General features: G+C 38.3%; 1 protein-coding gene across 1 annotated transcript in view; it reads left to right on the forward strand.

The window, feature by feature from the left end:
• Positions 1-15,839, forward strand: part of LOC139147766 (mucin-5AC-like) — a 34,348-nt gene that overhangs the window by 15,007 nt on the left and 3,502 nt on the right. Inside the window, exons 18-34 of the mRNA XM_070718960.1 lie at positions 11-138; positions 803-959; positions 1,476-1,713; positions 2,775-2,821; positions 3,462-3,621; positions 4,703-4,850; positions 5,646-5,768; positions 5,902-6,085; positions 6,845-7,036; positions 7,467-7,704; positions 8,314-8,522; positions 9,288-9,381; positions 10,011-10,440; positions 11,110-11,503; positions 12,075-12,339; positions 12,828-13,483; positions 14,185-14,601. Of these exons, the coding sequence (XP_070575061.1) occupies positions 11-138; positions 803-959; positions 1,476-1,713; positions 2,775-2,821; positions 3,462-3,621; positions 4,703-4,850; positions 5,646-5,768; positions 5,902-6,085; positions 6,845-7,036; positions 7,467-7,704; positions 8,314-8,522; positions 9,288-9,381; positions 10,011-10,440; positions 11,110-11,503; positions 12,075-12,339; positions 12,828-13,483; positions 14,185-14,601 (4,080 nt within the window). The remainder of the gene's footprint in view (positions 1-10; positions 139-802; positions 960-1,475; positions 1,714-2,774; positions 2,822-3,461; positions 3,622-4,702; positions 4,851-5,645; positions 5,769-5,901; positions 6,086-6,844; positions 7,037-7,466; positions 7,705-8,313; positions 8,523-9,287; positions 9,382-10,010; positions 10,441-11,109; positions 11,504-12,074; positions 12,340-12,827; positions 13,484-14,184; positions 14,602-15,839) is intronic.

Consider the following 15,839-nt stretch of genomic DNA (forward strand, 5'->3'; position numbering starts at 1 on the left):
TTTAATTCAGATGAGTGTCCAGATGGAAATCAGCAGCCTTCCTGTCACTATAGCAACCAAGAAAATATTTACCAGGCCCAGCTTGCAGAGTCGCTGTGTATTGGATTGAAGAGTATGGATTTCGCTGCATGCCATGATGTAAGTGACAAAACCATTTCAACTTTTGTTTTGTGCAGAGTTATTCTCAGTGCTTAGCAGAATAGTTCAAGTCAAGTTAACGCACAGGCTTTTTAGGAATAGAAGTTGAAAGTCAAGAGCTATTAAAATATTGGAGGTTACTTTTGGTCCGCTATGAAATTCACCACAACTGTATTATTGATGGTGTGTCAATGTTTGTTTGTTTGCGCTGTTGCCTTTTGACAGTCAAATCACAGGCAGTGTGACTGTCATACAAATACTTACATTGTAACGTCTACATGTTTTACGAGTGAGGTATGTGTATGAGTAAACTTTCCTCAAATTTTTCTCAATCTAAATTTCAACCATTCTCTTTCAAAATCAAGAATAAAAATCAGAGGTTACCATCCAAATTTTGGAACTAGAGAATTTGAAAATCAAAATGGCTGCCATCCCTGTGTTATCTCAATTGGGAAAATGATATTCCTAATTTTCACAAAACTAAGGTGGTGGAAACTTACTTACTCCAAGAGCTTCAAAATAAACCCCATAAGTTGTAGACCAAGACAGAATTGTAAAAGTTTGAAAGTGAAAATATCTGTCTCCGAGGTGCATTCTACCTAACTCCACATTGGATTTAAGATCTCACTATTGAAACAGAATTGGAACAAAATTCTCCCATTAGATCGTCAGTCCTGATGCCTACTACCAAGCTTGCAAGGAAGACGTCTGTGGTTGCCAAGGCAATGGCGGTGACTGCCAGTGTAACAGCTACGAGGCGTATGCAAAGGAGTGTAATCGCCATGGCGTCACCATCCAATGGAGAAATGAAAACAGATGTCGTAAGTTGAGCAGTTCTGATAAAACAGCCCTTAGTTACTCAGTCTTGCTTTAACAACCATGGTAATATCAATGCATAAGACATATCTGTCTTGATTTCCTTGATACATTGGAACTTATAACATGTAATTATTAATTTCTTCTCTTTCTAATAAATTTGACATTAAATTATGAAATGAGAGGGATCAATCACTCTCAGAAATGTATCAGTATTTGAAAGTTTCCTTTCACACGGAAAATATTGAAGACATCAGGGTAAATATATCAAATCGAAATCAAAGAAATCTTTTAAATCATATATATCCACAATGTAACACCTCTTTCTGCCTGAAGTTTGAACAGCCATCGATATCATGTTTAAATCACCGTAAAAACCTAAATCATCATCTAGTACATCATCAACTGGAAGAATAGGAAAATATTACACCTCAAAATGAAGACGAATTATTTCATGATTGTCCTCTTATTATCACCATCAAGATATACTTACATCAGTATATTAATTTTTCCACCATCAGCATTTGCATGTCAAGGCGGTATGGTGTATGACCAGTGTGGGTCATCCTGTCCCAAGACATGCAAGAAGACAGCCTATCATTGCATAAATGACCAATGCATCGACGGATGTCACTGTCCCCAGGGCACTGTCTTACACGAGGGTGTCTGCATCCGGCAGGAGGAGTGTCCCTGCATCCATGGAGGAAGGGAGTACTCTACCGGATCAGAAATTCCGCATGATGATGGATGCAATGTTTGGTGAGGACTAAAGAATTTGTTTGACATCAACAATTTAATGTTTGTAGTCCCAGCTTAATGTACATAGATAATACATTAGTTTGACATTCTTTGATGTCGTCCTAGAGTCAGACTCTTTCTGAGTGCTTGTGTCTGTCTTTGCATCCCATACCTGAATAAGACTACATGTATTTTAGTGATTACAGTACTACACACCCCAAAATTGAAACACAAACTTTTGCACAAACTTTCCACAAGGAAATCTCAAATTATTCCCTTTCAAAATCAAGAAAAGAAATCTGCGGTCACCATGCACAATTTGGTACGAGAGAAAGGAAGTACCGAATACTTACCAACGCTTGAAATTCAAAATGGCCGTCATCCCTGTGTTAACTCTATGGGTAATAAGAACTAAATTTCAATTTTCATAAAAATGAGCCACTGAAAGCTCCATGAACTTCAAAATGAGCCTCCACAAGTGGTAGACCAAAAAGTGTAGAGTGGAAGTCTGAGAATCCAAATATCTATCCCTGTGTGGTGCATTCTACCTTTAACCCTTTGAGCGCTAAAATCAATTTTTGTCGCCTTTACAAAATATATACCCTAGTCAATTTTTTTCAGACATTTGCCAAAATTTTGATAAAAAAATGATAGCAATTGAAACGTGATTTCTATTTGCTCCAATATTATCAAAACAAATACAGAAAAATTCATCAAAATTGGTAAAATGTTGCACTAAAATTTTGGTGGGAAAAATTACAGCGCCAAAAGGGTTAATTTCAAGTCGCTTGAAAATTTTTACTTCAGGTTTGTAGAGCTGCTTCTACATGTATATTTGTTGTCTTATAGCGGGATACTGCATGCTAGATAATGTATCCAAAACGGCCTTCGCCACAAGGTATCTTTTACCAGACATAAAAGTTCTGAAGGTCTCTGCATGCAGCATTGGTAAACCGAACGCAGTCATTATTATCAGTCAAGGATATCGGATTCTTCTATCTGTATCTGTTGGAGTCTGATGCAATGATTAGGTAAAAATTAATTTCTGTACGTAGTAATGGATTTATTTTGTCTTTGTTCAGTACCTGTGGAGGTGGAGAGTGGACTTGTACTCAGATACAGTGTGGAGGTGAGTCTATGCAGCATGCTTCTGGCATTTCAGCTTTCAGACATTTAAAAACCCTTGTCATCTAAATAGTGCAAATAGTGCTGATCAGAACAGTAGTGAAATTAATGTAGATGTTAGTAAAAGTTCTGTTAGATTAGATGGCGCCATAGCAGTCTGCATTTGGTTACACTGAGTGTGCCCGGGGGCTCCTAAACCATATAACCATATAAAATATTATGTTTTAAGGTAATATGTGTTTTGAAAGTGAAAGACTTAAACTTATGCTCAAACTTTCCTCAATGAAACTTTCGAACATTCTCTGGCCGAAGCAATAATAAAAGTCAGGGGTCACCGTGCAAAATTATGTACTAGAGAGAGAAATTACCTAAGATTTTCCGATATTTTAAATTCAAAATGGCCGCTATATCCCTGTTTTTAATTCTATAGGACAAACAAACTTCTCGATTTTCAAAATACCGAGACGGTAAAAACTCTTCTTTCATCAAGAGCTTTAAATGAGCCCCCACAAGTGGTAGATCAGAAGAGAATTGATAAAATTTGAAAGCCCGAATATCTGTCCCCGAGGAACGTTCTACTTTACAAACTCGTATTCAGAGTTGATCAGAGTCTCAACTTTGCCTTTTGATTCTGTGCTTGACAGCGACCTGTGTAGCCCGTGGTGATCCCCACTATAGGACCTTTGATGGCCGCCGATACAGCTTCATGGGGGAATGCAGCTATGTGCTTCTGAAGAGTCTGGACTCTGACTACAGCATTGTGGCCGAGAACGTCCACTGTGGAAGGAAGGCAACCTGTACCAAGTAGGTTCTCAAATATTTAGGAAACAGGTTCAAAGCTATCAATCTGCTTCATGGAAAAACAATATTTAACCAATTCTAAAATTTAACCTTCTGTGGTTTCAGCAATTTTTTGACGGGACGATTTTGTAGTGCTAACTTTAAATTTTAGTCTTTGTAGACTTAGCAGTTACAGCTCAAACAAAGTCAAGGCTTGAAAGCACAAAATATTTTGTTCACCCCAGCCAGATCACTGCACGCAATAAGAAATACAAGTGCCGGAGGTTACTGATATACAAAGTACTGTTATCTGTAAGACCTCGATAGGAAACACGAACATTTCAATATCTTGAGATGAAAATTTTTTTTTATTTGCATATACTCAGGTTAAGGCTGATGATATTTTCAAAGTTTGATTTGGTTAGAATTTTTTTATGGGACAATAGCTTCTGAGCTTTTGTGTTTTCATCATAATTTTTGTTCCAAAAAACATGTACACTACCATCTCACTATCTCTTATGCATACTTAAATAGAAAGTGTAAGTCTCACCAATGTAGCTTATTTTGTGCAGGTAGTACTACAAGTGAATTCCTGTGCAAACTTGAATCAGTAATGTCAACAATAACAACAGCGCTGTGCAAATGGTGTCAGTGTTCTCTCATTTCAAACAAACATTTGTCCGCAAATTAAGATTACACTTTCGGAAATTACGTATGCAAGAATGACAAAAATACAACTTTATAGGCGACTGCCAACATAAAAATGAATACTAGAAAGACATATTAACAGCTCACACTACCGGTACAAGCTGCAACATCAACCACACATGCAACATTGACAAAATTTGTCCACATTTCATGTAGGAGCGTCTAATGTTGTGCGCAAGCATCTATATTTAGTAACAAACATGTAACTACCGGTACAAACAGTGCCATTGACACGGTTGTTGACATAAGTTGTACTGAAAAAGTTGAAACTGTATTGTACAAACAGAACAAATATATTGTATAATTCGTCAAAGTTTACTACTGATGACGCTTCAAAACTAAGTCTATTCTATTATTAATTTCTTTGTGTATCTATTATGTGACTGTTCCACAACAGATCTGTTATGATCACAGTTGGTGACACTTTCTTAAGACTGAAGAGACACCACCATCTCATCGTCAACGGCAACGACCTGGAGATGTCTGACCTCCCACACAAGATGCCAGGTGTTTTCATCGAGCAATTATCCGATCAATTTCAACAGGTATGAATAGTCATGCACCAATATTCATACATAAAATGTGCAGCAGTTTAGAGCAGTTACCACTTTACTTTGAAAGCAAAAATGCCCTCCTACGCCATGCCCCCACACCCCATGTCAAATAAAAATATGGCATTAGGAGCAATTGCTTAGCTATCATACATATAATCTCTACTTTGTGTTTTGTGTTTTTTTGGGATATATCTGTCAAGTCCCTTGACATTCCAAGACAAAAGAAAATGACTTTAAATTCCAAAGTTGTGAAATTACTGTGATCATAATTTTTCGAGGGAGCTATTTTGATAATAAGATTGCAAATTCAGAACATTACATGTAATACAATTTACCGTATTGTCCATATTATCTATTCCCTTAATACTGTGTGCTTGTCTTATCAACAGCTGCTTTCTATACTTGCATTTTGTAGCTCATAAAATAGGTGTCAGATTTAAATTTTAGAGCATTTTACTGTCATATCTGTCAACTTTAAAATTGAACTTAATAATTGACACATTGCATGTTGATTATTATGATCTTACTTGGTGTCTCTGATGCTTTCAAAGGCATATGAATATTGAACAAAAGGACCTGGCCACAATTGATTATCTTGTTCAAAATACTTTTTATAATCATCAGTGGTTGTTTAATACATGTATGATTTCATTGTAGCTATTTGAATGCTGTATTGAAATCACCCCCAGTATATGTAGGAGCATCTTTGTGCAATACACACTCGCTGAAAATTGTGCAATGACTTTGCAGTGAAATTCATTGTGTCATTCTATGGTTTCTATGTAGGTTGTTCTTGATAACGGCGTTCAACTGAGGTGGGACGGTAAGACGAAAGTGTACATCAAAGTGAAAGCCGATTTCTACAACAAGACTTGTGGTCTCTGTGGAACATTTGACAGAAACCAAGAGGTAAGAGAATACTGTGTTTTCTGATGTGCATATTTTGTGACGTTTTGTCCTGAAATCTGCTTCGAAGCAGACACACGGTAAGTGAGAACACATCAACAGTAGCAGCTGTAATGCCCTCTCCCTCTTCACACAGAACGACTTTTGGACTCTAGAGGGCGACATTGAAAGACAGCCATCCGCCTTCGGTGACAAGTGGTCTGTGGACAGTAACTGTCTCCCAGCTGTGACACCTCCAACTGATCCCTGTGATGTGTTCACTCAGAAAAAACAGCAAGCTGAGAGAATGTGCAGCGCCCTCAAACAGGCACCTTTCACAGGTAAACCCTTTGCATATTAAAGGTATTTTGATCAGAAAACCTCAATTAATTTATGGTGATATTCAGGTTGTCATACAATATTTTATGTACAATTATTGTAATGTTGATCTGTGTGCATATGATACATAAATCAGTTGAGTTGGCAAAGTTGCACATACTTCTGTGTATTTGAACATCCTTTAGAAAGACGAATAAAAACTATTATGATGGAACCAAAAAAATTAAAATATTATTAAATGTTACTGGTATTTTATCCCTTTAATCATACATATACTTATACTTAAAGGTAGTATGTGTCTCAAAAGTGAAAGGTTTAGAAATTTGCTCAAATTTTCCTCAATGAGACTTTCAACTACTGTATTCCCTTACAACATGAAAAATAAAAATCTGAAAATCAGGGGGAACTGTGCAAAACTCCCAGAGAAACAAATTACCTATCATATACGGATATTTGAAAGTCAATATGGACACCATTCCTGTGTTAATACCTCTATGGGGACAAATTAAATTTTCGATTTTTGAAAAACTGAGACTGTAAATTTTTATCTGACACCAAGAGCTGTACAATGAGCCCCACAAGAGGTAATAGCAGAAAAATACAGTACAAAATTGAGAACCTGAATGTCTGCCCCCGAGGCGCAATCTACGTTTATACGACATACTAGACAAATTATTAATCACATAACACTGATTGATAAATAGAGGATAATAATTTGGGAGATACAAGAGTTGAGACTAGCGTTTTGATTTCTTCCTCAGATTGCCACAACTTGGTCAATGTGGATTATACATACGCTGAGTGTATGTACGATATGTGTAGCAGTGAAGGAACTGAGTCAGTTGAAGAAATCTTGTGTGATTTCTTAGCCAGCTATGCCTTAGAATGCGCCAACAAAGGCCATATTCTGGCATGGAGAGATGCAGTCATCGTTGACAACACACCCATATGTCGTAAGTTGATAACATTTCCAATGATTGCATGATTTTATGTTTAATTGGTTTGTGAACATTGCAACGGTTTAGTTGCTATCGAAAAATTCTGTAGGACAATGAAATACAGTAATATTGGCTGATATTTATAGGAGAGAAGATAATTTGCAATATTTTGCAATTTATCTACATGTATCTATTAACTCTCATAAAGGCTTTTGTCACAAAAGTTGCCGGTAATTTCAAATTGATGAATTACAAAAAATGAATCATTTGTTGTCCTTGCATATACTGTTTGAAACATGTACATGTTTACAACTGAGTGCCAAGTCTCAGGAAATATCACTGCAATGTTGATTTATATGTAGGCTGTTGCAAAATATGTTGATGACAAAATCTAAAAAAGACGAAGAGACATTGCCAATTTCAATTTGGTACTTTACATTTCCAGCTGTACAGTGTGACAAAGGCAAAGTGTACCAGGAATGCGGTTCATCGTGTCAGACATCATGCGCCGCCATGGCTGCCAGACTACACTGTGAGGAGGAGTGCAACCCAGGATGCAGCTGTCCTCCGGGAATGGTGGAGGATTACCATGGCAACTGCATCCCAGTGGAAGACTGTGTATGCAAATACAATGGTAGAGTTTACTTGTCTGGTGATGTCACACAACAGGATTGTAAGGCATGGTGAGTCGACAGTCAACCATGAGCTAACAAATTTACTGATATTTCTCTTATCATTGCAAACTGAAAACCACAAAGTACACAGTGATCACTCTTTTTATATTGACCACGCGTGAAAATTGATTGTTTTATTTAATTGAGCGTTGCATTGTCCTTGTTTTTGAATTTTTAGTCAACAACTTAATGTCAGCCAAAATTCATATAATTATTTACATCATGAATCATTTTGAATTCATACATTCAAAATGAATAATTATTCACATAATTAAAGGCAATACATTATAATACTAGTTAAACCAAACCCAACTGATACTAGACTAGCATATACTCTTCTAATTACTTGGTATACTGTATGATCACCAGAATGACAATATACCTTCATTTTTCCTCACAGTACATGCCTGTATGACTGGCATCTTTTAGAGTGTGTACAATGTTTACAATTATAAAGATGTAAGACATCCAACAAGAACATCTCTGAAATGACAATAACATGATTTGAGCAATCTTTTGAATATACTCCTGTGGACTAACACAAGAAATACTTGGTTCTTGCCGGAGCAGACGGCTCGAAAGGTTTAAACATATTGACAGAGTCCTGTCATTTTGCAGTTCGTGCGTCAGAGGTGCTTGGCACTGTGAAGAGAGAGATTGTGAACCAACAGCTGTTCAATGTGGTGACAATATGGAATTTGCAGAGTGTAAAGATATCTGTCCAGAGACGTGTGCCAACATGCATTTGAGAACTACCGGTAGATGCACTTCAAATGCTTTTGAATGTGTGTCAGGCTGCCAGTGCAAGCAAGGATATGTCTTGGATGGTAGGTAATATTTTTCACTTGCAGTTATTGTGAGTTGGATGTTGTCATTTTTTGCTACTTTTTGCAGCCTTCTTTATTTTGACGTCTGAAAAGCCACGATCAAATCAGAAATTATGCCATACAAAAAAGATTAGACACTTTATTAATACATTTGTTTTCAAATGATGAGAACCTATATGTCTCATGAATTCAAGTTCAAAGCTAACTCGAACAATGTACATTCACATTTTAATGTCACATGTACCCTGACTCTCTCCTGATCTTGCACTTATTATGTAGTGTTGTAACATCTTGATGTGCGCAAGTACTCCAAAAAAGATGAACAAAGTGATACTTTGATTTATGTAATGGTTAGGATAACACAAGGAAGGCAGTCATTTTTAGCCCTTTACCTACCAGACAGTATCACTTCCCCATCTGCCAAGTCAGTATTGAGCCAATTTACCGCATGTACTTTCACTCGCTTGGCGTGATCTGTTAAAGCAGCTTTAGTCTGTAAAATCATGCCTACGGTATCTACCTGTATGTTTTCAGGGGCCTTCAAATTTTCAAAAAAACTGCAACATATGGGACATATTGTGCTTCATTGTTTGAATAAACTTGACCTTTTGGTGAAAAAGAAACTTCTTAAGCAGGATAAGGGTACAAGGGAACCATTGTATTATGCAAAAATGTAAAGCATATAGTGTGGACGTGATTTTATAATCAAATCTCACGGGTAGTAAATTTAAACAAACTATTTTTTGTGATGTCTTCTTTTAACAGGTGATAAATGTGTGAGTCCAGTAGAATGCCCCTGTCACCATGGCGGCAAAAGCTACAGTACAGGACAGACAATCAGTGTCGATTGCAACACATGGTGAGGATGTCGGATAATAGCGCTGATTGCAAATAACGTCATTTCTTCTCTCCTTAATATGCATAAATAAATTTGTTGTCAGCATGTTCTGCATAAGCGACGAAAGTAAAACCTGTTAATGTTACAATGCCTATTAAAAGTCTTACTAATTAATATGAATTTATGGCTCAGACTACGAGCTGCAACAATTTACAGCCGCACATACAGCAATTAACAAAATTTGTCCCAATTTTAGGCAGGGTTTTCCGATGTCATGCGCGTGCAGCTATATTTAACAGACCTGAAATCGGGATCGATGCTATTTCATGCATGAATATTACAGTAGCTAGTTGATCAACATTAGTATAAATTTGTATATTTTGCTGTATTTTAAGGATGCAATGTCATTGACCTCTCGACCAGTAACCTTTTAAACCCAAGCAATGAATATCCCTGAAAATTTAGCTGTTTGTCTCATTAGAGTTATAATATATTGGTCAAGCTAGCGGTTTTGATCCGCCAAATAATGTCAGAAAGGTCACAAAATGAGGACGTATACAGTATCTACCCAAGATAGCATTGAATGTAGTTCAATTTAGGAACAGCTAGCACTGCTGAAGTTTACATTATTATTTTTAATCTGTTCACAGTCTCTGCAATGGCCAACACTGGGTATGTGAAGACAACCAGTGCCCAAGTGTCTGCTCAGTGTGGGGAGAATCACATCATGAAACATTTGATGGAAAAATCTATGAATTCCAAGGGCAATGCAGCTACGTCCTGTCTCAAAGCTCTCCGGATAACCCACACCTCGAATATTCCATCGCTGTCGAGAATATTCCTTGTGGAACCAGCGATGTGACGTGCACCAAGTCTGTGGTCGTCGGTGTTCAGAGTGACGGCAAGCAACACAAAGTGCATCTTGTCAGAGGTTCTCCCATTTCGGTTCCATACGGATCGCCATTCCAGATCTGGGAAGCCGGACTCTTTGTTTTCCTCCACATTGGGAAAGGAGTGACCCTTCAGTGGGACAAAGGAACTACTGTGTCATTGAAGTTAGATGCAATTCATAGAGGAAAGGTAAAGAGTGAAGATGTCCGTGGTCTTGCTTAGATTCAGAAGTTTTGTCACATTTTTTCCTCAAGTACAATGTAAATTGTTCAATTCAAACTTCATCAATAGTGGTTAAGGAAATTAATATATTGTGATTCTCAAGGGAAAATTTCTTGCAATGTTCAACTTTCCTGGAATCTCAGAACATTCCCATATGTAACTATTTGTGAGCAGTAATTTTTAGCTTCCATTTGCGCTGTATGTACATACATGTAGCTTTGGGACCAGACAGCATCTGTCTTCTGTATACCATTGTGACGATGTATGTACATGTACAATGTATATGTACAGTATTTCTATATGTACATGTATGTATTTCTATATGTACATGTATGTCAGTTGATCCATTGCATGAACTTAAGGTTTGCTGTCTATATCACGTCGGTGTTTGCTATGAAGCTGCATTATGCATTGGGGATGGGATTTTGTTCAAATGAAGGTGCTACTTTTTGAATTACATGTACATAGTGCATTGAAAATATCAAACTAATGAGAAAAAAACAAATACTCACCCACTACTGGTTGATATCGCTTTGACATTCAGTTCATACATGTATATGATCCGTAAGGTGCCTAAATCAGATTTGTTCAGATACATGTAAGCATAAAAATTTGTGCACCGTGTCTCTTTTTCAGGTGGAAGGCTTGTGTGGCAACTTCAATGGTGACCAGATGGATGACTTCACGACTCCGGCTGGAGGTCCACCGGCTGTAACGCCCCTTCAGTTTGGAGACAGCTGGAAAGTACACGATTATTGCCCAGATTCTGCTTACATCAACGACACCTGTATGTTTGCTCCCCATCGCAAAGCCTGGGCCACAAGGATGTGCAGTATTCTCAAGTCGGAGGTGTTCCAGAGATGTCACAGTGAAGTTCCGTTTGAACCATATTTTGAAAGGTGCGTCTTTGATTCCTGCGGCTGTGACATGGGTGGCGACTGTGAGTGTCTCTGTACGGCTATCGCTGCATATGCACAGAAATGCAACAGGAATGGTGTTCCAGTTCGATGGAGATCACAGGAGCTTTGTCGTAAGTATGATATAATGGAAATAATTCTGCTTCTACTTTGTTTCAAAGTTAAGGTAGTTCACACCTCGAAAGGGAAAGACTTAAACTTTTGCTCAAACTTTCCCGAATGAAACTTTCAACCTCTTATTTACCAAATCAACAATAAAAATATGGGTCACCGTGCAAGCTTTAGAACTAACGAAACAAATTTCCCAACATTTTGCGATATTTGAAATTCAAAATGGCCACCATTCCGGTGTTAACTCTATGGGGGAAAAATTAAATTTTGGATTTTCGAAAAAACTAATCCGGTGAAAGTTTTTCTTTCTCCAAAAGCTTTAAAATGAGCCCCCACAAGTGGTAGATCAGAAAAGAAATTTGAGAGTCTGAATATTTGTCCCTGAGGCGCATTCTACCTTAAATCATAAAGTGTAATTGTACGCTTTTCCTCAACTCAATTTTGGTTCACTCACACTGTTGCTTGACAATTTCACCTGTGTAAGAGATATCATAAAATAGAGACATACCGTATGATACATTGTTTTCCTTATATATGGCTTTCTAAGTGCTTCCATGTTTTTTTGGGTCTCAGCTGTGCAGTGTGAAGGGTGTGGCCACTATGAAGCATGTACAGCAGCCTGCCCAAGAACCTGTGACAATTACTTCAACTATGATAGTGTTGTTGACCAGTGTGACCAGACCTGCGTAGAAGGCTGTGAGTGCCCATCTGATGAAGTCTACGATGCAAGCACCAACCGCTGTATTTCCCCATCTGAATGCTACTGTGTCATGGTCAATGGTGTGAAATACTCTGACGGGCAGATCATACCTAGCTATTCAGATGGCTGCCAGACTTGGTAGGTTTTGATGTCCTGACTTGTCCTGTCAGTGACCTTTTAGAAATTATTGACTGCATTCCTCATGGTTTTGGTTTGTTTGATGATCTTGATCAACTCCACAGCAGATTTGATTTGCTGAGGTTCATACACAAATCTGAATACATGACTGATATCATTTATCACATGAAAATGTATTTCAAAACTTGTACCAAGAATTGCCTTTTTGATTACAGTACAAATATATATAAATAGCAAGAAGACATCAGCTGTGCCTTACAACGTAGCCTGTTATATACATGTATGACATGCAACTAATACATGATTGTTTAAGGACAGCAGACTTTCAGTCTCATTAACTATTTCTTATTCTTGAATGTACTTGATAAATTGGTCACTAGAATATACATGTACATGTACTATGGTGGATAATAGACAGAAACTCCATAAAAAGATATTATTGCTAAGGATTATCACTGATCAGAAGTCCCATTCAATCTTCTCAACAGCTACTGTTCCAACCATACAATTCATTGTCTTGGCCAACCATGCACACCATATTCAACTCCATTCTCACCCACTACTGTGCCAACACTGATGACTACGGTGGCATCAACACCTTTGACGACGACATATGGATGGACGACGTCACCGGCAACAACATCAATAACAACATCAGGTGCTTCGACCACCGCCGCAATCACTCAAAGACCAACCACGGAAGTTAGGACCACCAGGGAGATTGTGAGGTCAACGACCGGCATGCCAAGTTCAACAAGAGGAACGCCCACAGAACCCACTGAAGTGCATACCACCGAACAGGAGACTACAGTGTCACCGTCTACAGGCGTGACAGAAGGTGCAACCACACAACTTCCGACGACCGTCAGTGTCCCCTGTGACAGCTGGACGCCATGGTTGAATTCGCACACACCAACGCTGTCGGCCCAGAAGGAACTGGAGATTCTAGAGAACGTGAGATACACGTTCTCGTTGTGTGCATCTCCTAGTGCCATTAAATGCCGTACTGTCAACACACATTTCAGGCCAAATCAACACGATCAAAACATCACGTGTGATCTGTCTACTGGTCTTACTTGCAGCAATAATGATCAGATATCTGGACTTTGTTTTGACTATGAAGTCAGTTTCTTCTGCCCTTGTGGTGAGTATATACACATTGGTACAAGTCAGATTGGTAGATATAGTTGTATTCACCTAAAAATGGGAAATCTGAATTTCATTAACACGATACGCTTTAAGACTAACTGATTAGGATAGTATTGATGGGTTTCTTAAATGATCATATTCTAGATAAATTCCAAATGATGAGAGTCCAAAAGTCCTTATATATAAATACTTTAATTAATATTGACAATAAATAGATGTTGCATTGTTCATTTAAGTATTGATTCCAAACAACAAAAAATATTTTCTTTCATCATACATACATGTTTAATAATGCAAGAAAATGATGGAAAAACAGGCTTTCTCACTTTTAGCCAGTAATGTGCGAATGTTAATATTTTTGCACTTGATCTGTGAGAATATTTATAGGTATTCATTGAGAAATTACTTTTCTCATTCAATGTCTGTGACAAATTGGTTAGAAATTGGTTTTCTCCCTCCATATGGTATTCCCAATTGACTGTGAGCATACAATTTCTTGTAGATGTAATACTGTAGAATGAGAAATCTTTCTTGCTGACTGACTGCAAGAAAACAATATTCTTGCAGGGTAAGCACGCCGAAATTTAATTCTCACACACCTATAAAAAAAATTGAGAGTGTGTCTGTTTCTTGCTATTTTCTTGGAAAAATTCTGTGAAAAGGTCATATAATTGATTATATGTTCCTACAACACAGGGTTGGCTACCACTGCTACTCCACCTCAAACAACTGCTAGCACCGAGGTCACCACCCCATCAACAGTGCAGACTACAGAGGGCACTACCACTCCCCCAACTGTCATGACCACACCTGCATTGCTGCCAGCCAGCTGCAACAAGACTGGGTGGACGAGCTGGATGAACGTCGACTCCCCGGGTTTTACAAGAGATGATGGGGACCATGAGATCATGACCACACTTAGGAGGCACTTCAGTTTCTGCAGGCATCCGGAAGCAATCCAGTGTCGGGACAGGACCACCGGTCTCTCTTATGAAGAACTCAACCAAAATCATGTCCAGTGTGTGCCCATGTATGGACTTCAGTGTCAAAACAGCCTTCAACCTGAGAACCACATCTGTGCTGATTATGAAGTCAGATTCTTCTGTCGTTGCGGTAAGATAATTGTACAGAGGACATCAAAACATTACTTAACTGTGAGAAAGACACAATTTTACCATACATTTGAATGCTAGGCCCAGTTTCACATTCAGGTCAAAACAGAAAACTGTGACAAACAAGTGTTCAATTTACACCAAATGTCAGGTGACTTCCATGTTCTTCACTTAGTAAAAACAGGGATTACCCTGGCTCAAGAACGGCATGAGATAAAATCGCACATGAAAAAAACCAGTGGGAGAATTTCAAAGTCTGTGGGAACCGGACCTAACTTTCCCTGATTTTCTGCATATTGCATAACAATACACTCAGTGAGACAGTTTTCGGACGACCTCAGTTTTCAGACATTTAATGACATGCTGTTCGTTATACGCCCTTCGCTCCGTTTTGATAGCGTTTTACAAGTCATGCTACAGCATATTAAGTCAGGTGACGCTGCCGTCCCGTTTGGATTTTTTTTGGGGTTAAAAGCTATTTCGGGCGCTACAAACTTGGTGAAGTTAGCCACACCGTACAATACGAGGTGTAGAACGCAACACACAGGGACAGCCCGTGTCCGATATCTAGAAGCGCTATACACGTTGAAATATAGTTGCGTCGTCCATGGATTAAACGTAACTAATTATCACGAAATATTTCCACATAGTTTTCTAAACACATCGAAATTGAAAATCGGGGTTCGAAGTTTCAAAATATCAATATTTAGCCCCTTATCACATTCAAAATACGACGTCCGATTACTGCGATAGCAGTCCGATTACACGCGCTCAACATGGGGCAAAAATTTGGCAACTTTGACCCCCCTAAATGCCACTTCTGTCGGTGTTAACAGTTTGAGGATAAACACAATAAAGTTTCGAAGGGTATGGTAATAAGATTTCGTTGTGCTCGTCATTTATGAAACGGCTTTGGGCGAAATTCACTACCCTGTCCGAAAACTGTCATTCTGAGTGTAATTGTAATCGGAGGCGGTCGAATCCATACTTTCCAGTGCGGGAGAGTACGGAAGTACAGTAGTCCAGAATAGTGCATTTTCGTTTTTTCTTCGCACTACCACTCGTACTGGACACGAATATTCCTTCGAAAGCGCCATTTTGAGCTACGACATACACTGTACATCAGCAATGAACACTTGCTGTATCGACTCCAATGATTTGTCAATGAACGCAAAACTTCCTGTTAGCAACCAATCACAAACGCTGTTGAAACGGGTAACTCTGCAACAGCTTTTTTCT

This window comes from Ptychodera flava, chromosome 13, assembly GCF_041260155.1.
Source record: "Ptychodera flava strain L36383 chromosome 13, AS_Pfla_20210202, whole genome shotgun sequence".
In the NCBI taxonomy this organism is placed as follows: Eukaryota; Metazoa; Hemichordata; class Enteropneusta; family Ptychoderidae; genus Ptychodera; species Ptychodera flava.